Below are 23,663 nucleotides of genomic sequence, written 5' to 3'. Positions count from 1 at the left end.
GTAAGTTATACGTTAGCAAAGAAAAAGTTTATCAAATAAAAAATAGAAGAATTGTTAAATATTATTTGTGAAGCTATATCATTCGAAGAATGAGGGTGACCATGATCACCTAACAAAAATATGGGGTTTAATCCTGCTATTGTTTATGTATCAAGATTTCCATGCAAAATAAAATATAAATATTTATGTAAATACTATTGTCATCTTTTGAGTTAAATAAATGAGAAGGGATTGAATCTTGATCCTTATATATTATATGTAATATTTTGAATTATGTTCACGGAAATTATGTAAATAATATTTAAATCTTAAGATCTATCTAACTTTAATAAAATCTCATGATTTAAATCACCGTGGTTATTAGACTAGTATAGATTATTATAAGCGTAGAATAAAAGCAAGCAGTCGCGGATCCAGGACCCTAAGTTAGCGGGTGGACAAAAAATTATCGTACAAATTTTTGAATTTTTTTCTCATAAAAAGTTATACATTTTAGTCCTCTAAAATATCTCTAACTACACAAACAATCGTAATTGTTAGATCATTGTTGATCAAATTTTAAATATTTTATAACTATGAAGATTATAAAAAATAATACTATGATATGACTTAGTAGTTTAAGAAAAAAAATTATTAACTTATTCTAATTTATTAACTGCTTAGAATTTAGAAGATAAAATAATGGAGTCAAGCTCTGATCACCCGATAGAAAAAAATAAAGAAAAAAGAAGAATAAAATATATTAAAACGGAAGAGGAGAAAAAAAAAGTGAAAAAGCAATTCGTCAAAAAAATAAAAAATATTAAAGCCAAAATATGTAAGATCTTGTATACATTAAATTTGAATTTAGAGACTCAAATATGAATCCAAGTTACATGAATGTTCATCCCTAAACTATATATGGTTATTAATCCATCTTGTGAGACCAAGTTAATCACTTGTATAAACTAAGGTTACCAACATATCATCAAAACCAACAAGTTACATATTTGAGGCAGCATATCATCAAAACCATTCTTACCGTCATCGCTTGCACATATATGATATATGTAATTCACCGACAAAATGAATTCCTCTAACTTTTAGTTCACTACTTTTAAGGTGAGAGTTAGTTATAAGCAAGAAAGTGATCGGTGTTTTGATAGTTTGAATATAAATAGTGGGGTTCGGGTGATAGTAAGTTGTCATAAATTCAACTCATCCATTAATAAAGTAACAATTAAAAATCACTAAAAAAAAAATTACAGTTAAAAAGTATTTCTCCGTCTCCGTTTTTTTATGAGTTTTTTTAGAATAATAATACCAAATTAAGGAAGTGTATCATTTTTTTTTGTTTACAATGAGCTGTGAATCGAACTCAGGACCTATAACGTACTACCCAAACCCCTCACCACTAGACCAAATCTAGTGGCTTAAGGAAGTGTATTATTATCTTTCTATTATACTTTCATCTTAACCCACCAATAAATTTCTTTTGTTTTTTGCACACACTTTCTCTTTCCGATAAATTTAATATATTATGTACAAAAATAACAAAAGTTTAATACGTTATGTACTAAAAAAATTAATAAAATAAACTTTAGTTTTCCAAATATATAGCATTAATTAGTTTTATTAAAAAAATAAGAGTAATTGACAAATGATATAATTGACAAATTGTACCCTTAAAATATCAAAATGACAGTTAAATAGTAACACTAAATTCGATGTTAAAAGACTTAAAAAAATAGAGGAGTAACATTTCTTAATATTTATTTTAAAAATAAAAAGTCTGTTTGGTTGAAAAATATTTATATTTATATATACTAGCTAGTATATTGTTTTATTTTTCCCTTATTTCCTTTTTTTATATATAGAATTGACCCTTCTTCCCTAATCAAAATCAATAATTTGCCCTAATTCTCTATAAAATGTGTTGCCCCTTTTACCCACTTCATATATAGTCATAGTTCGTACGTTTGAGAGAGTTGTACAAATCACATGACACATCTTTATCAAGTTCGAGTTTAAATCTTTCCTTCTTCATGTTGAGCACATGATTATGTTAATTAATTAATAAATGAGATATCAGTAGGTTTCGTTTGAAGTTTGGATAATTAGATGCATATTATGGACGTAAAAAGTTTATCTCAATTGAAAAATGTTGATTTTTTTTTTTTACAATGTGCTGGAGATCGAACCCAAGACCTATAACATACTATTCAAACCCCTCATCACTAGACCAAACCTAGTGACTTAAAAAATGTTGATATTATTAAGTTAGACATTTTCACGATCTAAAATCAAAACTTTGTAATTGTGTATGAGAATTTGTTGCGATGAATGTCATTTTTCTATAATTATAAAATGATGACTCCAAACACCAACAGAAAGCAACAAAGTCTTGCCAGCTTTCAAATCCTTGAGAGTTAACAAAAAAAATTATTATTTCGAATTGTTTTGTTTAATATGTAAATTAATTTTATTATAAAAATAAATAAAAGTGTTATAGTTGGCTACAACATTTAGCATGTGTTTTCTTGTGTAGCCTTTGAATCTAGACCTGGTTTAAGTTGATCATAAGTTTGAAACGCATCACACATTCTTCATTTTAAATTTTCATTTTGAGGTCACACAGTTGATATTTTCTAACGGCTAAATCATTATTATGTCAGTGCTAAGTAAAAAAAAAAACTTTATTTTTATTGAAATATGTGAGTGAGTGTGTCTAAATATTTTTATTTAAGGTTGTGTTCAAGTAAATTAAAGTTTTTTTTTTTTATGTTAATGCCCAAGTAAAAGATACTGTACATATGTGTGACAGTGGGTGAGTATGTGCAAAGTAGATACATAAAGATGTCGTTTTTTACGTGCTAAGATGTTTGATAAAAAGTTGGCCGGCTACAACTCATTGTTGATTGTTCTCACTTCTCACATGGAGAGCCGATACAAAAAGTCTTTTATAAAAATTAGATTAATAAGTCTCGTTAGTTGGTCTGATTAATTTTTAATTATTTGTACGGTAGTAAAAATGCTTATAACACTATCAATCATTAATTGATTTGATGGTGATTGGCGATGAACTTAGTATTAATAATAGTTCATACTTCGCAACGACGATCAAACCACTATTTGTTGTCAGAACTGATTCCGAACCAAATTAGTAGCAGTCTAGTAGACCGAATATTGATGATGAAAAAAATGCTTATAACACTTAAACATATCAAATAAATTAAATCAAAAAAAAAAATCAAATAAATATATAATATTTCCACGAAAATAAGATGTCTTTTGTGATATTCATATACTTTTTAGGTTTTATTCTAGTTTTCTCTTTTGTGATTTTTTCATCAAGTTTGTTTTAATCCCGCCTTAGTGTGGAGTCTTTGTTTTGTTTATCCCGTCTTAGAATGGTGTTTGTTTTTGTTCAGATTTACAGGTTTGTTTCGATCCCAACTCGATGCAGATTCAATGACTTTAGCATCATCAACGTTGCAGATCCGGATGAATGATTATTCCGGTCATTTGAAGTTTGTCAGATCAATTAGGCCGTTTTATGCTATTAACTCGGATGCTGTGAGCATGTTTGCAGATTCATCCTTATTAGTTTTTAGCGAAATTGAATTTATAATGATTTCGATTGATGTATTTCCTATGAATTTGAATGAATATCATTGTTTTTTAGTAAAAAAAATGTCTTGTTGGCTCAAATCCATAATAAATATATTATGTTATATTAGTTTATCTCATGTTATATAATTTTTCCCCATTTTGTCTAGAAGAAAGAAGAAGAAGATAATTTAATTAGAAATTCTCTAATATAACAACGAAGCCCCAAGAAAACAAGATAGCAACCAAGATTTGTAGTTTGAGCTACAACTAAGATTTTTATTTTTATTTTTTGACAGAAAGCTACAACTAGGATGGAACAAAGAGAAGTATTACCCGCTTCATTCATGTTACTATATGATGATCATATCATATCATATTGTCTTAATGATGAAGCAATCCCTCTTTAGTGTTTTCAAGGGGATCAATCAATCTATCTGACAAATAATTCATAGTTAATCCACATCAAATTTTACCTAATTTTATGGTTCATCATTGTTAAGAAATGTTAAAAAGTCCTATAATATTAGTTAACATGCGTTTATAAGATAACACAATTCTCACCTTACAAACCAATTTTATCCTGCTAAGTAGAGAGATATATATATATGCTAAAATCCAATAAAATAGTGTAGAATTAATCCAAAAGGAAGGGGCATGGTTTCTCTTGATGGTGGCTCCCATGAAAAAAGGCAACATAAAATGGAATGGGATTTCAATCTCTTACAACTCATAGGGTATAATGATGCCGATAGAACATAAGTTGTAAAGGGTCCCTTTATCATCTTAATTATGTTGATAACATTGCTTTGTTCATGTTCATGTTCATGTGCATGAGAATGAGAACCTAAACAAATAAAAATCTATATAGATAACATGACATCGATGAAAGTAATGATTCCATCACTATAAATCATTTTAGTTTCAATTGGGACCATGTAATTTATTCTAGTTTTTGGATAACTTTAACCAATGTCATGTCACGTGGCTCCATAACAACTTTAGCCTCCTTTTTCATCTTAAAGGGAAATGATGCCTTAGTATGTTTTTGGGATCTTTCATAGGAGTTGGTTGGTGAGTCTTGTTAGTTCCATTTTAGGGACAGTGTTACATTGTTGTTAGGGTCCTTCCTCTGGCCCATTTGCAGGTCCATCAAGATTCCTTATGCTGGTTGTGAATTCTTTCCCCACCCCCCAAATTTTTTATAAATATATCGCTCGGATTTTAAAATTCGAAGGATGTTTATAGTGTTCGAAACCCCCCACCAGCTCAAATTCAAGAATCTGAAATAAGAAAAATACACTTCATATTCTAGAATTCGAATGGGGTATTTTTGAAATTCTGGGGGGGTGTATGGTTCGTGATTGATTAGGGTAAAGAAATTCACTAAAAAATCTTTAGTCACATACATACAGTTGAGCTTTTAGCAAATTAGGCCATTCATGACTAATATTTAGTCACAAACATACAGTTGAGATTTTGGCAATGACATATGAATATGATTATTAGAAGAGTTGTCATAGTCATCACCTTCCTCTTCATAATCACTTTCATACTCTTGCCAATGACATGTATATGATTATTAACTAAGGCCTTCTTTGCATTTTGAACCAACTTGCTAATAATCTTAGATTTTTGTTTTTAATCGGCAAATACATTATAACACTCTACCATAAATATAAGGCATACAAATGGCGAAAAAAAGTACAAAATACAATATGCAATATAACAACTTGATATCAACCCTCGAATCCAATCCAATGAGCCGGATACAAATCCTCAGATGACAAGTAATTAAGGATGATGTTTTCTCTTCCCCCCTCCCATGAATCTTTTATACCCTCAATATTCCAATTTTGTCCTTGTAGAAAAATTCGGTTCGCAGAAACCGAATTTTTTCTAGTGCAAATTCAGAGTAAATTTTGGTTTTTAGAAACCGAAATTTGTTTTCAAGGCAAAATAAAACTTCGGTTTCTACGAACCGAAATTTTTTCAAGGACAAAATTGGAAACTCAGGGGGATAAAAGATTCACGGGGAGTGGGGAGAGAAAACATCATTAAGAAGGATGTTGCTACCAAACCTGTTTGTTTGCGGCCACAAAACAATAAAAAGCGCTTGAGCGACAAAGAGTGAGAGAGAATTTGATCCCTATATATTAGAAAACTGCTACTTACACCTCTCCTCATTCTAGTTACATATATATAGCCTTAATAACGTGATAAATATCGTCATTTTTTATAACTGAAAAAATTAGTCCCACACCCGTGCGATGCACAGGTGTTATGTAATATTTTATATTCTAATATTGAAAAATTATTCGTATAAATTGTAACAATAAGTATTATAAAATGAAAATTATAATAATAATAATAATAATAATAATATAAAAGTGATGTACTTATCACTTCCTCCAACCAATATATATACCTATATGTATAGAGAATGAGTACAGACCATCAAAATTGAATGAAATATGATAATGCTAATGGTTATTATATATTTCAATCTCATAACCTAACTTTTTGCATAACCTTCACTCTTCTCTAAAATTATAATGTAATTAAGTCAATAATGTATACACTCTTCGTATTTTTTTTTGTGACTAAATTATAAACTCTTTGTTGTTTCTATGAAAACGGTTGACATTTAAATGGGATAAATATTGAAAGAGAATCCAACTATGTTCATCTTCATTGTCACTAAGAAATGTTATAATAATGTAGAAGAGTGTAACATCTTGTGACATCAATTTTTGGATAATTGGAGAGGTAGAATTCAATAATAATGTAGAAAATTGTAACATCTTGTGACATCAATTTTTGGATAATTGGAGAATCATAATTCTTTATTATTTATTATGAGATTGATATAATATAAAAAAAATAGAGATGAGAATGATATAATATAAGGAAGTGATGTGGAAAAAAAAAAAATGAAAATGATATATAATATAAGAAAGTGATGTGGCATTATTGTGTGATTTAATTGGATGTAAATGGGTGATGTGGATTAGGGTTAAAATGGATAGTAGGAGAACTATCTAGGAATTATATATATAGATAACTTCATTATTCATACCCATTTGATTGAAACAATGGAAAACAAAATGTGAAAAAATCATTTCTTATTGTTTAAATATATGTTGGTATCAATTATCTCAAAAAATATCATTAAGAAAATCATTTCTCATTGTTCAAATATGTTGTATCAATTTTTTATTTATTTGTAGTATCTGCCATTTGTTTGATTGTTAGTGAGCGGTCAAGTCAAATAATAATAATAATAATAAATTATCTGGTGGTATTTTAACAATTTGGAATTCTAGTTTATTCAATTTATTAAATATTTTCTATGGAGATGGCTTTGTAGGGCTTTGCGTCGATTGGGATGGTATGCGGGTGAATATTGTTAATGTGTATTCTCCATGTAGTTTAGCGGGAAAAAGAAAACTATGGGAAGACCTGTTGCATATTAGAAGAGGTGATAGTAGTGAATGGTGTGTTGGTGGTGATTTTAACGCTATTTTACGCTCATCTGAAAGAAAAAGCGGAAGCACAGTCACTAGGTCGAGTGAGATTAATCTTTTTAGAGATTTTGTGGATGAGATGGAACTTATTGACGTTCCTGTTTTAGGGAAGAAGTTTTCTTGGTTTAGCTCAGATGGTAAAGCTATGAGCCGTCTAGACAGGTTCTTGCTTTCAGACGGTTTCTTGAAGAAGAGTAGAGTCACAAGTCAATGGATTGGGGAACGTGATATTTCCGATCATTGTCCGGTTTGGCTTCTTTGCTCGCAAATTAATTGGGGTCCTAAGCCTTTCAGGGTGGTAAACGGATGGCTAGAGCATCCGGATTTCAAGGCTTTTGTGGAAGCTTCTTGGCAGAGTTATAATATTAGTGGCAAAAAAGCTTTCGTTTTGAAAGAAAAATTTAAACTTTTGAGGGAGAGCTTGAAGAATTGGAATAAAGAGGTGTTTGGCTTTCTTGATCTTAATATAGAGAAGACAGTTAGAGATATTAATGAGTTTGAAGGTCTTTTGGCAAACTCCGATGGGGATTTAGATTATCTCAAGCTAGAGGGGCTGAATAAGGAATTTTGGAAGCAACTTCATTTTAAGGAGAGTCTACTCAAACAGAAGTCGAGAACAACATGGATTAGAGAAGGTGATTCAAACTCTAAATATTTTCACCAATCCATTAAAAGCAGAAGAAGACGCAATCAATTAGTGGCTCTGAAAGATGGCGATCATTGGGTTCAAGGAGTAGATGATGTTAAGTCCTTTGTAAAGAATTTTTTTGAAAAGAACTTCACTGAGGAATGGAGCAACCGTCCCCTTCTTGATGGCATTTCTTTTAACTCTTTATCAGATACAGATAACCATACTCTTTTGGCACCTTTTTCTGTTGAGGAAGTTCGTGATATTCTGAGCAGCTGTGACGGGAATAAATGTCCAGGTCCTGATGGTTTTAATTTTAATTTCTTGAAGACTTGTTGGGATGTGTTACAAGCTGATGTGATGGAGTTCTTAAATGAATTTCATAGCAATGCCATTCTTCCAAAAGCGATCACAGCTTCTTTTTTGGCGTTAATACCAAAGAAGGACCACCCTCAGGTTCTGTCTGATTATAGACCTATTTGTCTTGTCGGTTGCTTATACAAAATTCTTTCTAAGGTTTTGGCAGCTCGGTTAAAAAAGGTGATGGGAAAATTGATTTCAGAATGTCAAACAGCCTTTCTACCTAATCGTCAAATTTTGGATGGTGTTTTGGTTGTAAACGAACTGATTGATTTGGCTAAGAGAAGAAAAGACAAGTGCTTGATGTTGAAAGTAGATTTCGAACGGGCTTATGATACAGTGAATTGGAATTTTCTGGAGTATATGATGCGTCGTATGGGGTTTGATCAGCATTGGCTGGAGTGGATGAGAGCTTGTATATTTAATAGCTCAATGTCGGTGCTAGTAAATGGTAGTCCTACAGAGGATTTCTTAGTTGGCAAAGGGCTGAGACAAGGTGACCCGCTATCTCCATTCCTTTTCTTGATAGCTGCGGAAGGACTCACTCGATTGATGCAAAAGGCTGTTGATAATAGTAGTTTCCATGGGTTTAAAGTTAGAGATGATCTTCATTTTCACACACTCCAATTCGCAGATGATACTGTATTGATCGGTGAAGGAAATTGGGATAATTTATGGTCCATTAAAACGGTGCTGAGAAGTTTTGAATTGGTGTCCGGATTGAAGGTTAATTTCTTCAAAAGTAAGCTTTATGGAATTAATCTTGATGATAATTTTTTGTCCGCCGCATCCTCTTTCCTACATTGTGAGGTAGATTCTATTCCCTTCCGTTTTTTAGGCATTCCGGTGGGTGCCAACCCAAGGAGGAAGATAACCTGGAATCCTATTGTGGAAGCAATGAAGAAGCGTCTAAATGCTTGGAATGGTCGGCATTTATCTATTGGTGGAAGAGTAACGCTTATCAATTCGGTACTTTCTAGTCTACCTCTTTATTTTTTTCTCTTTTTTTAAGGCACCGTCATGTGTTTTAAAAGAATTGGTTAACATTCAACGGAAGTTTTTATGGGGTGGAAGTTCCAATACAAAGAAGATTTGCTGGGTTAGTTGGGACACTATTTGCCTACCAAAAGACAGAGGTGGGTTGGGTATTAAAATGCTTTGTGGTCCACTTTGTTGAAGTATAGATATGGGAATATGGTAGATAATTTTATGTCGCAATCAACCAACGATGTAATAGGACACTCATTGTGGTGGCGCGATATCATGAAGATTGGGGGAGTTGTGAATGGGGATTGGTTCAAAAAAAACGTGAGCAATGTGTTGGGTGATGGTCTTTCTTTGAGATTTTGGCATGATGTTTGGTTGGGACTAGTTTGTTTTAAGAGTTTATTCCCTATTTTGTTCAATAAAGCTTTGTATCCAAATATAGTGGTAGGTGCTAGTGGTATGTGGCAAGATCACACTTGGGTGTGGAAGATGGATTGGAGTTCGGTATTATCTGCAGCTGAGCAGGAATTAGCGCAAGAGTTAGACACTTTGTTGACAGGATTTTTCCCTTACCCGAATGACAAAGATAGAGTTAGATGGAACATACATCAAACCGGCCAGTTCTCAGTCCATTCGACGTATGTGTTCCTACTATCTCGTGTGGTTACTTTGGCAATTGACGAGAACGTGGTGGAAGCCTTGAATCAATTATGGACAAATGACATGCCATCTAAAGTGAGTATATTTGGATGGAGATTATTATTATCTAGACTACCAACTCGTATGGCGTTGGCGAAAAAAGGTGTTATTGTTAATTCGCGTGAGTTGTGTTGTGCTTTTTGTTTTAGAGAAGAGGAAGATATTGACCATGTGTTTTTCAACTGTTCTTTTTCGCAACAAATTTGGAAGGGAATTTTCGTCTGGCTGAATGTGGATTTTATCCCCTATGAAGTTTGTTGGCAGCACTTTATATCCTTTGGTGCTTTGGTGAAGAATAAGTCTTATGCAAAAGCTCGACATGTAATTTGGTTGGCAACCACATGGAGCTTGTGGCGAGCCCGTAATAATATAATGTTTAGAGGAGATGTCATTAACTTGCAATCCTTAGTGAATCAAATTATTTATATCTCCTGGTTTTGGTTTGTTGGTAGAATAGCTTCTAAGTCTTCTCTTGTATTTTCAGATTGGTGTAAAGATCCATTATCTTGCATTTTTAGCATCTAATGGTTTCTTTTAGAATTGTAAGGGTTGGGTACCCCTTGTACTCCTTATAATTCATTCTTTGCTTATCAAAAAAAAAAAAAAATTAAATGTATTTGTCCCCGTGAATTTAGCTCTCAATTGGTAGAGACTTTGTATTTTATATAGGTATCAAGTTTTATTATCATTTAGAGGTGGTGATTATTTTCTTTTAATTTTAGTTTGTCATTATTTTTCTTATGAGATAATATTTTTTATTTTGATTTTATTCTTAATGCAGTCTATATATTAATTTATATTTTATAGTACTAAATGCATGGTCAACATGTTCTAGAAATTTTGTATAAAAAAATATTATAGAAATTAATTCCAGTATTAACAAATATTATACAAATTAAAATAAAACAACAAAAGAGCTAAAAACGAATAGAAATTTTGTACAAAAAAAAAAGAGAGAGAGAACTCTTATATGGAGTATATTGTTTCATTTGTCTTTGTCTAAAAATTCTTTGGAGAAAGAGAATTAAGCACTAAAAAATAAATTCCTACTATGTTTTCGATTATTACAAAGAACAATATTTGAGTTTGTGACTACCCACAATTTCTCTCTTTTTTCTTCATCATGTTCGTCAAGAAGCTCGTGGAGAAAGCTTCTATAAAGAAGGTAAGTCAATATGTTGCTTGCATGTTCATCATATCAGTCTACTTAATTGTTTGCATGTTCATCATATTAGTTTAATTAGTAATTTCATTTTCTTATATAGGATGATTTTGATCTTTATTATTGGAATTCGCAAACACCTTGTTTGTTTGGGTTATAATATTTCTTAGAACTTATTTGTATTTGTTTTAAGCGAATGAGATGCAGAAAGATCTGCGGCACTTTAAGTAGAGTAAAATAAAAAGAAGAAATATTATAACCCAAACAAATAAGGTGTTTGCGAATTCCAATAATTAGAACTTATTTGTATTTTTTTTAAGCGAATGAGATACAGAAAAATCTGCGACACTTTAAGTAGAGTAAAATAAAAAGAAAAATTATAAAAAATTTAGAGATAACTGCGATCGGGAGGGGACTGGAATCACTTGAACCAGATTCAACTAGTGGTGAAAAACTAAAACATAGCCTAGAAAGAGTAAAAAACAAAATATTCCTAGGGCACAGAACTACGTACAAAACCTCAATTAGAAGTATAATATGTCTCTTTGACTTGAACTTTCTTGTTTCAAATTGGGTGTGTATATTTGAGTTTTTTTTAGAAAAAAAAAAAACAACATACTACAAGTCAATAATTATGAAAAACATTCTATCAAAAGATAATAATTATGAAAGATGATTAATACTAGCAAAAAATGGCGAAATTGTTAGGTCGGACGTCATGACCCGGGTTCGAACCCGGAATCTCACAATTATATGAGTTTAATTCAGTGGATTTTACCACTTCATCTAAGACCAAAAAAAAATAAAAAAAATAATTTCCTTAGAGCAACCAAACATTTTTTTGACAAATAGAGCAAAATCAAACATGATTTCCCATACATTTTAGGATTTGGATCTTCTAAATTGACTAAGGTGTATTGTGAGAAATCAAAGATTTTTTATTTATTTTTTTGGTATTAAACCCTATGAGTTTTATATTAAACATTTAAACCCTTATAAGCAATATGACACTTTTTGGTGTATTGAAATAGCGAAGAGCGACTCCTCGTGAGCTTGCATTTTATATGCAGAGATTGGGATTTGGTGATTTATTCAAAATCACACGTAAACATAGAACTAGAAAAAATGGTAAATTCCATTTAAGATCATGTCAAGCAGCTAGAAAACTAACATTAATCCCAGCTTTGTATTCACTTTGCAGCTTGGTGGAAATTCATCAGCTGGATTAAGAGCTAGTGATGTAGATCCACGGCTGATATTTCATCATGGGGTACCATCAGGTGGTACCATGTTTGCCTATGACAATATTCACAACATATTGGCCCTATCTACCAAGTATGTCCATCCTATCCATTTCTAAAATGTTACTGCAAGCTTATAGTATTTTCTTGAAATTGATTTTTGATAACATGTTATTATTTATTTTTAAGTGATGGGAGGATTAAGTTATTTGGTAAAGATAATACTCAAGTCCTACTTGAATCTAATAAGCCAGTGCCAAGCAAGTTTTTCCAGGTTACATTTTTCTGTCCTTTTCAAATGTCTCATGGTCTTGATGTTTGATATTGCGAAAATATTTTTGGACGCGGATTTGTAAAGTTTAACACTGTTTTCACACAATTTTAATTTGGACCGACTGATCTAAAATGTGTGACTGAGATCATTTTAAGTGACTTTTTAACTTTATCAATATGATTATGAACTGTCTGATCAATATTTAATGGCTTAGATTGAAAATTGTGTGAAAATTTTGTGCTTTTTTACTGCAGCAAAACTTAGTCCAATATGTTTTCTAGTATGATTTTCTAGTTAACAATACTGTGGTATTTAATATGCATGCACAGTTCATCAAGAATCAAGGCATCCTTATAAATGTTACTTCAAATAACCATATTGAGGCAAGTATATATATACTTATGAACTTGCTCAAATTTTTATACACTCCAAAGTTTCTATTTCATTTCATTGTTACTAGGTATATTGTCCATGATCAATAATCATAATCACCTTGTTGATTAAGAAATTTTAACATTTCACATTTAGGTTTGGGACATAGACAAGAAACTGTTGTGTGACTTGTACATTGTTAAAGAAGAAATCACTTCTTTTGTAATCATTCAGCACAGCCTCTACATGTAAGTAAGCTATTGAGAAAATGCATTTTGAAGAAGCACCAAATGTTATGACTTATGAACATGTATCTGCATTGGCAGGTATATTGGAGTTTCTAGTGGTGATATTTCAGTTTTGAAGCTTCATCAAGATTTGCATGTGGAAAAAATGAATTACACCATACCCCTCTCAGCTTCTTTTGGTGAGATTAGATGAGATACATATTTTTGGGAGTAAATCAGTATTTTAGTCCTCGAAATTGTAACAGAGAAGCAATTTAGTCTCTCAAATTTATAAAATAACGAATTAGTCACTTAATTGAAAATCGTCAATCAATAATATATATATACCTACATATTGACTTGAATAGTCTTTGTTGCATTAAAACAATCACATAATCTTTAAAATTGTGGTTCGATATTCAACCGAGTTCCTTTATAATCATCCAGAGAATGAAGTGTTTGATGATACCGTTGTGGCACACATATTGCCTCAACCAGCAGCTGAAACTAAGAGGTAATACTAATTTTTGCAAACGACGTCACGTGATTCAGACAGTGTATACTAATTAAATTCATTTTTGTTTACACAAAACAAAAACAAAAAAATCAAAATTATTTTTTCTAATGTGTTCAATGCAGAGTTCTCATAATCTTTAGAAAGGGTCAAATAATATTATGGGATATTCAAGAAAGCATATGCATTTTCAGAAGTGGTGGAAGTTTGTCACAGCAACTACATAATGAAACAAAGAAAGTGTCTTGTGCATGTTGGATGTGTCCTTTTGGAAGCAAAGTAGCTGTAGGGTATAGCAATGGAGAGCTTTACATTTGGAGTATCCCTTCTCTAACAGCAGGAAATGTCTCAGCATCTGACCATAGCAGCAAAAACATTCCTATGTTCAAATTTAACTTAGGATATAAATCAGATAAAACTTGTATAGTATCAGTAAAATGGATATATGCTGAAGGAAAGACTAGTAGATTATATGTCTTGGGAGCTTCTCAATCAATGCAGGTATTTGAACACTTTGCTGACATCGGGCGCGTATGTCATATAATGCTTATACATAAGTTATTTTTATAACAAAAGATAAAATAAAGTCAAATTGTTTGCATATAAGTCATAAGTTATTTTCATAAGCTATCCCGGAGAGTTTATAAAAATAAACTGAAAACAACTTATGCATGTGTTATAACTTATAAGTTGTTTTCATATACTCTTTCAAATAGTCTTACAAGTGTTTATGTCAGTAGATAAGCTTAAATAAGTCAATCTAAATAGATCTTTAATGTTTACTGATATGATTGTATGAATCAGGTAGTGTTGTTGAATGAACATACCGAAACTCGCACAATTAAGTTAGGACTATATTTGTCTGAATTATGTGTTGACATGGAGATTATATCAAGCTCAAATGAGCAAAGCAAACATAAACAAAATTCTTTGATTTTGCTTGGGAAATCAGGCCATGTGTATCTGTATGATGATAGTATGATTGAAAGGTATCTATTGCAATGCCAATCTAAGTCCACTCCCTCACTGCCAAAGGAAGTTATGGTGAAGCTACCACTAGCTGATTGCATCACCATAGCAAAATTCATCTCCAACACTCCCAATGGATTTTACTCTCAAGATGAGGTAATAGGGTTGTGAAACTATTCTGCTACTGGACCATATTCTTTTATGAGTTTAATTTCGATACAGTGTTGGTATATAAGTTTTAGACTGTTAACAAATCACAATGATTGAAGCCAAACGTTTGTAATGGTCTAATGATTGTAAATGATTGACAGTGTAAAAATCTTTACACCGACGGTGTATATGAATGAAAAACTTCTATTGTTATTATTGTTGTTGAATATCTGATTCCTCAATATATTATTCATTTGACTTTTATTTTTATTTTTGGTCACAGTATTACAGTCAGATGCTAAGAAATTATCCACAGCTTATTACAATTGAAACAAATCATAAAGATGGGATTAACCTGAGTTCTGCCAACTTTTCTGGATTTTCAAACATTAAAAACTTGTACATAACTGGACACCATAATGGAGCCATTACATTTTGGGATGCATCATGTCCCTTTTTCATCCCAGTTTTGCAATTAAAGCAACAGGTAATAAAATCTTGATTGCACTATTAGCTAACAAAGATCAACTTATAGGAGTATTAATGGCAGCTATTATATTTCCTATGTATTTAAGTCCGGGAACATGAACTTTTTTTCACTCATGATTATTCTTTCATTCATCTTAATGCAGAGTGAAAATGATCATTCTTTAAGTGGTGTACCCTTGACAGAATTATATTTTGACATCAACACTCCTCTCCTTGTTTCTGGTGATCAGAGTGGAATGGTGAGGTTATTTGCAAATTCTCATCACCATTGATTATTATTTTATAGTATGCATGATATATATGAACATGATCTACAGGTTCGTATATTCAGATTCAAACCCGAACCATACGCCTACAACAGTTTCATGTCTCTTACTGGTATTTTATGTACAGCTTGTTACTTAGTTTACAACATGTTTAATTAGTTATTGAACAACTAGCAGAGTTCACACTTCAGTTTATAGTGACTTGCATTTTCATTTCTCTTTTGTAGGAAGTACAAAGAAAGGGGTTGATCATGTTATCCAGAGTGTGAAACTTATACAAACTATTGGTGCTGTAATTTGTATGAATATAGATCATAGCTCAGGGCATCTTGCTGTTGGTACTGATCAAGGAAACGTGAGATACTTTTATTTAGCTCATTGTTCCAAGGAAACAAATTTCATGTGCAATACTAATTTGTGCAATAATCTACCAATTTGTTACAGGTTTCAGTTATTAACATAGATGGCCCAACTCTGTTGTATCAGAAACATTTTGCAAGTGAAATTTCTACTGGTATCATCTCTCTGCAGTTCATAACATGCAGTTTATATGGTTTCTCAAAAAACATCTTAGCAGTTGGAACAAAGGACTCGTCGGTTTTGGCACTGGATAATGAAACTGGAAATACACTTAGCACTGGAACTGTTCATCCTAAGAAGCCATCTAAAGCTTTATTTATGCAGGTTTTGGGTAAGAGTTTTTGCAGAGTTGATACAACGATGAATTATTAAAACACATTGTTAGATAAGTTACCGATAATCTGAATGCTTATTCTGTTTAGGATTTAAATGTCAAAATATTTGTAATAGCAATGAAGGACTATAGTTTTTTTTATTATGTTATGCAGATGAACAAGGTGAACCAATTACAAAAGATAGCTTATATTTGAGAGAAGGGAATCATATTGAGGATGCAACAACAAAGAAAATGTACATTTTGTTGTGTTCTGAGAAGGCTTTATATATCTATTCATTTGAGCATGCTCTACAGGTATGGTGTTCTTTATTTCTATCCTTATTAGTTCTAAAGAACCAGCAGATTAGCTAATACTTACAACAATTACACTCTAATGTTTTAGGGAATCAAAAAGGTGCTTTACAAAAAGAAGTTCTCTCTTTCTTCCTGTTGCTGGGCATCGACATTTCACAGCGCCTCTGACATTGGTCTCATACTACTTTTCACCTCTGGAAAAGTAGAATTAAGGTGGTGGTTCTTTCTCATGTCTGCACGGAAATGGATCCCCTTCAGCCACCAAACAGTGCGGTGGCTGCGTAGACTGTTAGATCTAGGGAGAGATGTTTTCTCTTATACAGAATCATTTATATTCATAAAACCTCATGTTCCCTAAACCCTTCTTAATAGTCTCACATTCCATTATTTTCATGACACAATGATGTTTTATTTACTTTATTTCAAAAATTTTAATCATGTAGGTCTTTACCAGAATTATCTTTGATAGTGAAAACTTCAATTAGAGGCTTCACTTATTCACCTCCGAAGTTGAAGTCATTTTCTGACAGCCAGATATGTTGTTCATCCAGAGGCGAGATTGTTTTGGTATGACTGTATCTGTCTCTAGGATAACAAACTTTTGATATTTATAACATCAAATTAACTTGAGAACGGTTTACAGGTGAATAGTGACCAGGAAATTTCTGTTGTCTCATTGTTGGTCCAGAGGAATATTTTCAGGTATATATGGTTAAAGAATGGAATGGAGATCTTGTTATCAATCTCCTATAGTTCAAATACTTCTTCCTAGCTATAGAAAATAACCTACAGTCATATCTTTTTTGTTCTCTTTTCAAACTGGCAACTAAAGATGAAAGTGATACTTACTGATGATAATGGTAGATTAGTAGTCTCATTAGATAATGTTTGACTTCATTGTAGGCTTTTGGACTCTGTTGGCTGCGTCTACAGGAAGGAAAGAATGCTATCACAAGAGCTTGTTCCTTACCAGGTCATACCTAAGGAGAAGAAGGTTGACAGTAATATATTAATAATTTTTCTAACTATATCCATTATTTTTGTAACAGAATGTATTTAATCCTGTCTATGTGTAGGGCATATTCAACTCTGTTGTCAAAGATTTTACTGGCAGTAAAGAAAAGTACATGCCCCTAATGGAAAAAGAAGATCCCAAAGAAAGTATCCAGGAACTCTCTGCAATATTTTCACATGCAAATTTTCCACCAGAAGCCAACTATACTGTGGATGAAAATCAGCTAGAATCAAACTTAGGTATAACAATGCCTCAGATATGTACGACAAAAAGGAGAAGTTTCTGCTTTGTGTCAATGAGTTAATGTTTGTTTTAATTGGTGACGAAATTATTATAAAACATGACTAAATTACAGTCACATGTCAATATGCTTTCTGAGACAGTTCAGCTGGTTTCTCCATATAGCCTATAGTTCATTTTATGCATATAGATACTTGAGTTTAAGGCAACCAATATGAGGTGTTCTCTTTTCTTCCAATATAGATGACACAGATCTGGAGCATCATAGAGAAATACGCAAAGAACAAAGCATATTAGGAGCTCTTAATAAGAAGAAATTGGCTGGCAAATTTCAGGCTCTGAAAGGTTTGTGACAATGAATTCAATTTTATGCAAACTATTGTTTCTTATGTTCATATTTGACCTAAGAAACAAGAACTTGAACTGCTCTAAATGCGATGAAACATGAGCCATTATAGGGGATTTATACAGAGATCAGAATCTTATTATGTATTCCAGTACTCATGGTCAAATTGATACTGGTCTCTCGTGTTATGTCCTACGGTTTGTGGCAAAATGCAGTGTTAAGCATAATGGTAATACTTATTGAGTTTATATCACTAATGAGATTTTTTTTTATTCTACCATACTATGTGCATGCTCGGTGCTACTAACAATAATACGAAAGTGAAAAATGTAATAACTCTAATATGCTATAGAGTATATACTGTAGGTATACTACTATGATTGACATGATTTATATATGTTAAGAGTTTCACATTGGATGAGATATAGCTTGAAAATGTGTTCATAAGTGGTGGACAGTCTCAATCATACAAGCTGGTTTTGTAGGATTGAGTTAGACTCAACTCAAATTCTAAGAATATTTATTTGGAGAAATACCAATGTAAGTCGAAGATATTTTGCTTACCAGAGACGGTAGAGAATTTTGCTATATACTAATTTTATTGGATCCAATATACAGGAAAAGTGAAAGAGATGAAGGGAAACAACCAGAAAGCATCAGATAAGGAAGAGCAACAAGATGAGAAAGCTGATGCAGTCAATCAAATTAAGAAGAAATATGGATTTCTATCTTCATCCAATGTAAGAATATATTTATCACATCCACCATTCAGTATAACTTTATAAGGCTTGTCTTGCATTCTGCCATGTAAACAATTCGCAATTATGGCGCCTTTTTACACGTTAAATGTGTTGGCTAGGGACTATTTTGTTGTCTGGAGTTGGTATTGGTAAATGTAACTGTTTATGCAAATGTAGTTTGAGTGTCAAGGTTGATCATTATCAATAAGCTACAACCTATAACTTGCCATTTTGAGATTTTCAATCAGAATAAAAATGATATATTTCAACTTGGTAACTATAGCCTATAGGTTCAATGAATTCTAAAAGTTGATGCGATAGTTAGACTTACAGCATTAAAATGTACCAAGGAACAACTATTACAAAGACTACTGAGACACGTGCGATGATCTATACTTATGGTCACTATTTGATTAGCATAGTTTTCATACATTCATAATTAGAATAGTGTTTTTTTTTTGTTTCTGAAATATGAATACTAATCACAATTCTGGCACTGCAGGAAACAAGTGTTGCTAAATTGGAAGAAAGCAAGCTGCAGGAAAACATAAGGAAATTACAGGTATCTTATATGTTGACAAAGTCATAGAAATGATGTGGTGTGTCTTTGGCACATGCCAATGTATCCAAGAAGAATAAGGACAATGAAAATTCCAATATGTATTTGTTTACATATTTTCTTATAACTTGACAGGGTATTGAGCTACATACTACAGAGATACAAAATACAGCAAAATCATTTTTATCAAGGGCAAAACAGGTGCTGAGAAAAGCTGAACAAGATAAACAAAGTTGATAATATCTGTTAGGTACTAAGGTTATGATTTTTTTTCCCTTTTTCAATTGCTTGTATTTTTTTTTTAATATATTCTGTATGTAAGTTTGCTTAAATTATTTTTTTCCCTTTTTTAATATATTCTTTTTATTTTGTGTGAATATGTGCTTCATAGGTTCTAGTTCCTTTGTTATTTAAGGCTCAACAAACTCACCAACCTACAATTTCTCTAAAAGGAAAACTAATTTTGGTTTATTTATTCTGTGCTAGTTTTGTTTCTTTTAAAATGAACCTGCTCCATTACTGACGTATGTGGATTGCACACAGAAGAGAAGCTTGACAGATGACCGACCACAACCAACGGAGCAAATGAAACAGCAATAGCTCCAACTTTATGTGATACATTATATTGATAAAGACCCACAACTGATTCAAGGACATACACAAGTCATTTGCTCTGGAATTTGTAAATTAAAATATCATAAGCTTATGTTCATATTTTCTCTTCACTTTCACTCTTTGGAGAGAATAATTATTTTGGTAGAATTATGTCCACCTAGGAATATTTACACATACACACAATAGCAAATTAAAATGTCAACTCTTAAACATGACAAAGTCAAAAGGTGACATCCAAATTGCATTGAGATCTTCTCCTTTTATTTTAACTAATAAGAGTATTAGCTGATGGATGTGACTCGTGACAAATGGTGATCCCTATCACAGTGTAATTAGAACTTAAAGAAAATTCCACATAACATGAGTTCAGAAGACAAACTTTGCAACGACTAGTGCTTTATCAACAGATCTTCCAAAAGTGAACGTATTTGTTCTCTAACAGCATCTCTGTTACTAACACTCAATGTAAACAAAGTTGCTCCTGCATGATTCCTCAACCTTGCAACTGCAGAAATATGGACAAGGTTAGTAATTTACAGGTTCAGCAAATCCGTTAGCCAGATAGTGGCTTCAATATCCTCAAAACATCAACAGATCTACAAGATTTATGGATATCAGATCTCCTGACAGATTTGTCCCATCTTGATTTGTGAAACACGATGTTTGAAAAATAGGGACTTTGAAAGTATGAGAAATTTACCTGCAGGTATATCTCTGCCAAATCTTGGAACTGGAATGGAAGCCAAAATTGGGATATTTGACTCCAAAACTTTTAGAACTGCAGGGAAGAATGAAGAACTGTATAACTCCATCTTACCAACTTCGTCAATGAAGAAAAGATCAGTGTCTTCTCTAACCTAATCATTGAGTGTGTCAATATCTTTGTACATCCTGAATGATAAATTTACACTCAGAAATGCAAGGGAGCAGCTTAAAGCAGCATATAGGTACCACTTATTTTATATGCAAGTAAATGCATGCGAAGATGGTCCTATATTAGACAAAATATTAATCTATTCTCCACCTACTATGACAATAATCTTATATAAAGTTGAGAAAAATGCATAAGCGAAACATTGGTGACAAGCAGGACGCAAAAGCAAACTCACCTGCAACTCAGGCAGTGCTAGCGACTCGAATGATGCTACATCAACTTTATACTTCCCAACATTAGGCCATCTGTGAGACTCTTGACTGCCAATGCCATTAAATAACAGTTAACACCCTTTAATCAAATAAGCAAAGATCTGACAAAACCAACAAAGCCAGCAAAACCGATGTCATGTAGGATCTAGGTTGTCTGCTCTGCTGCCAAATAACATGAAGTGACAGCACTCAGCACATCTCAGTCCATGGATAGGATTGTTCATATTTTGACTTCACCAAAGCAAAGTACAAATATATATTTGGAATCAAAACCGTCCAATCTCAATCCACGCAGTTACCACTTACTAAGTGTATTTTGACGGCATCTAATCCAAATTCAGTTGTCACCATTTTCAAAAACACCTAAAAACGCATCCCAAGTTTTTCTATGTGCTTTCCAATATGAATGTTTTAAAAACCAAACCGGATAATTCAATCCATTAAACCAAGAACAGGCATTGTTTACGGGCTATGGTTTAGCTATTTGAACGGTTTGATTGTTGTTTCCTCCCAGTTCAAGTGGTTTAAATTGGTTGAACTTAAACCATGATATCTCGTCAGTTCAATGTCTGCTTCGGTTTTTAAAACATTGACTAAAAAGCATATTGTCACCAAGAAAAAACAAATGAAACATTGTTGATTTTAATGCAAAACAAATAAAGGTTGTATCTTTAGCAAGGTAATGAAGAACAGAACCTTGAAAAGTTGGAGGAGGCAAGTGGGCATGTGCGACCATCAAGAGTGACAACTTCAAAACCAACCCTCTCACCTGCATGTCTAACTTCACCTACAAACAAAACATACCATTGAATGGTTAAGGAATTGGTGAAAGGGTGGTGAAGGAAGAGGAAGAGATACTTACGAGTATAGAAACCCTGAACCTTGAGGGTAGGATTGGAGGCTTTGAGGGTTTCAAAGACTCTCATAATAAGAGTGCTTTTTCCCACACCCTATAATCAATTAATCGATTATGAGTAATGATTATTAACGATGCAATAACAGATATTTCAAGGAGAGGAGAAGTAGAAATTGGAGGAGGAATTACTCACAGGAGGACCTGTTACAAGGAAGCATTTTCCAGCACCAGCCATTGTTTCTGTTTCTCAATATTCGCCCAAATGCTGAATATACTTTCCTATGTTGGAAATCAATTATTTTATTTTATTTTTTTTTTTTTGACAATATTTTCTTATTATTATTATTATTATTATAATTTAAGGCTAAAACAAGTTATCTCAAAATAACATTGCATTGGTCCGAGTCAACCCGACTCAATTCCTCGTGTGTGATTGGAAGAGAGTATCACTAAAAGTGGTCGGTCAAGTCCTTAAATAATATTAATTATCGACAAAGTTGGTGAATACTTCGTATCAATATGAGTATTTTTATTGGAAATGGATTGTGTGCAGTTGAAATTTTGGTGCAGTCACTTTATAACCGTTCGATCACGATCGGACGGTCTAAATAAATGCAGTCAATAAAAAAGTTTTTAAATCATGACTGTTCGATCTTGATCGAACGGCTACAAGTAGCCCGACTGCACGACTGCACCGAAAAAGCGAATGCATGCAATCCAGGTCCATTTTTATTACACAACCCACAACCAGAAGAACAAGTGCATCTCATTAACCAACAAAAGAATAATGCAACTTGAAACTTGATAAAAAAAATAAAAAAAGCAATTGGAGATTATCAACAGAGTAACTATTATATCCTAATAAATTGGAGATTATCAACAGAGTACTAGCTATTACATCCTAATAACCTCACTAAAGTTATCATTTAAAAATGTGATCACCTTTAGTCCTTTACAATATAATCCCCACTCCCTAGAGTGTTTCATCAAATTAACCACTTGAGTCGAGTATATCTCTATGATGACATTTTTCTAGTCCCTGGTGAGAAAGACAACCAAAAGCAAAAATCAAGCTTGAGGAAAACGGTTTACTCAAGCAACAATAAAAATTACTAATAGAATCACAAATACACATCTAAATGGAAGTGTAACCTTGATGTATTTGAAACGAGCAGCAACAATATTTATTGCATGTGCTCAAATTGTTTTGGAGCTTCGACGATGATATCACAAAATTTGTCATCTCCATATCTCCAAAGGCTCCAAATAATCATATGGCGAACTTAACCTCTGAAGACCTTGCTTTCACACAATTACAAAGAGATCCAACTTTGAAACTGAAATTCCAACTCTAGCCTCCATCACATGTGGCTTTGGAGTTGCTCTGATTAGTGAGTACTATATTGCGACAAAAAGAACCACTTCTGGCTTTGGCCTTGGAGTGTATTAAAATGTACTAGTGTCACTGTCAACATAACCAACCATAATCTATATTCAAATGAGTCAAATCCGAAAATATCTCAGTTTATTATGCTCCCAAAAAGTACTACATTTTAAATAATAAACACAAAGAACATAAGTGACAAGCACCAAGTTTTGTCCATGAAACTAATATTTAATTCTAGCACATGATCAAATATTTATCCAAACACGATACTCATTAGCATTTCATTAACCCCATTCTTAGTTTACTAATTGATCT

The 23,663-nt window shown here is 32.4% G+C and overlaps 2 protein-coding genes across 7 annotated transcripts; one reads left to right on the top strand and one right to left on the bottom strand.

Moving 5' to 3' along the window:
* Nucleotides 1-10,661: 10,661 nt before the first annotated feature.
* LOC123907410 lies at nt 10,662-20,056 on the top strand. 4 transcript variants are annotated; one of them, XM_045957675.1, is made up of 25 exons: nt 10,662-10,954; nt 12,153-12,286; nt 12,382-12,466; nt 12,796-12,849; nt 12,995-13,086; nt 13,165-13,265; nt 13,513-13,579; nt 13,705-14,080; nt 14,384-14,704; nt 14,982-15,185; nt 15,331-15,426; nt 15,505-15,565; nt 15,681-15,808; nt 15,898-16,144; nt 16,302-16,444; nt 16,533-16,657; nt 16,888-17,011; nt 17,088-17,146; nt 17,348-17,438; nt 17,521-17,698; nt 17,943-18,044; nt 18,664-18,785; nt 19,288-19,347; nt 19,480-19,594; nt 19,831-20,056. In XM_045957675.1, exons 1-24 carry the CDS (start codon nt 10,913-10,915, stop codon nt 19,579-19,581), a joined length of 3,114 nt encoding a protein of 1,037 aa, XP_045813631.1. In that variant the 5' UTR covers nt 10,662-10,912; the 3' UTR covers nt 19,582-19,594; nt 19,831-20,056. The 4 variants fall into 4 exon arrangements, with proteins under 4 accessions (XP_045813631.1, XP_045813632.1, XP_045813630.1 ...); XM_045957676.1 differs by having other exon boundaries at nt 10,704-10,954; nt 19,888-20,056; XM_045957674.1 differs by having other exon boundaries at nt 10,732-10,954; nt 19,480-19,602; nt 19,888-20,056.
* On the bottom strand, nt 13,836-22,266 carry LOC123907412 (cancer-related nucleoside-triphosphatase homolog). Of its 3 annotated transcripts, none has more exons than XM_045957680.1 (7): nt 22,155-22,266; nt 21,968-22,055; nt 21,802-21,892; nt 21,069-21,153; nt 20,660-20,816; nt 20,339-20,464; nt 13,836-13,934 (listed from the first exon to the last, which is right to left on the bottom strand). In XM_045957680.1, the coding sequence occupies exons 1-6, from the start codon at nt 22,194-22,196 to the stop codon at nt 20,349-20,351; spliced, it is 579 nt and encodes a 192-aa protein (XP_045813636.1). In that variant the 5' UTR covers nt 22,197-22,266; the 3' UTR covers nt 13,836-13,934; nt 20,339-20,348. The 3 variants fall into 3 exon arrangements, with proteins under 3 accessions (XP_045813636.1, XP_045813634.1, XP_045813633.1); XM_045957678.1 differs by lacking the exon at nt 13,836-13,934 and adding an exon at nt 17,345-17,424; XM_045957677.1 differs by lacking the exon at nt 13,836-13,934 and having other exon boundaries at nt 20,188-20,464.
* Between the last annotated feature and the right edge of the window lie 1,397 nt (nt 22,267-23,663).

Source organism: Trifolium pratense, linkage group LG2, assembly GCF_020283565.1.
Source record: "Trifolium pratense cultivar HEN17-A07 linkage group LG2, ARS_RC_1.1, whole genome shotgun sequence".
Lineage (NCBI taxonomy): Eukaryota > Viridiplantae > Streptophyta > Magnoliopsida > Fabales > Fabaceae > Trifolium > Trifolium pratense.
Note: the sequence above shows the minus strand (reverse complement) of the source record. Positions and strands in the feature narration are given on the sequence as shown.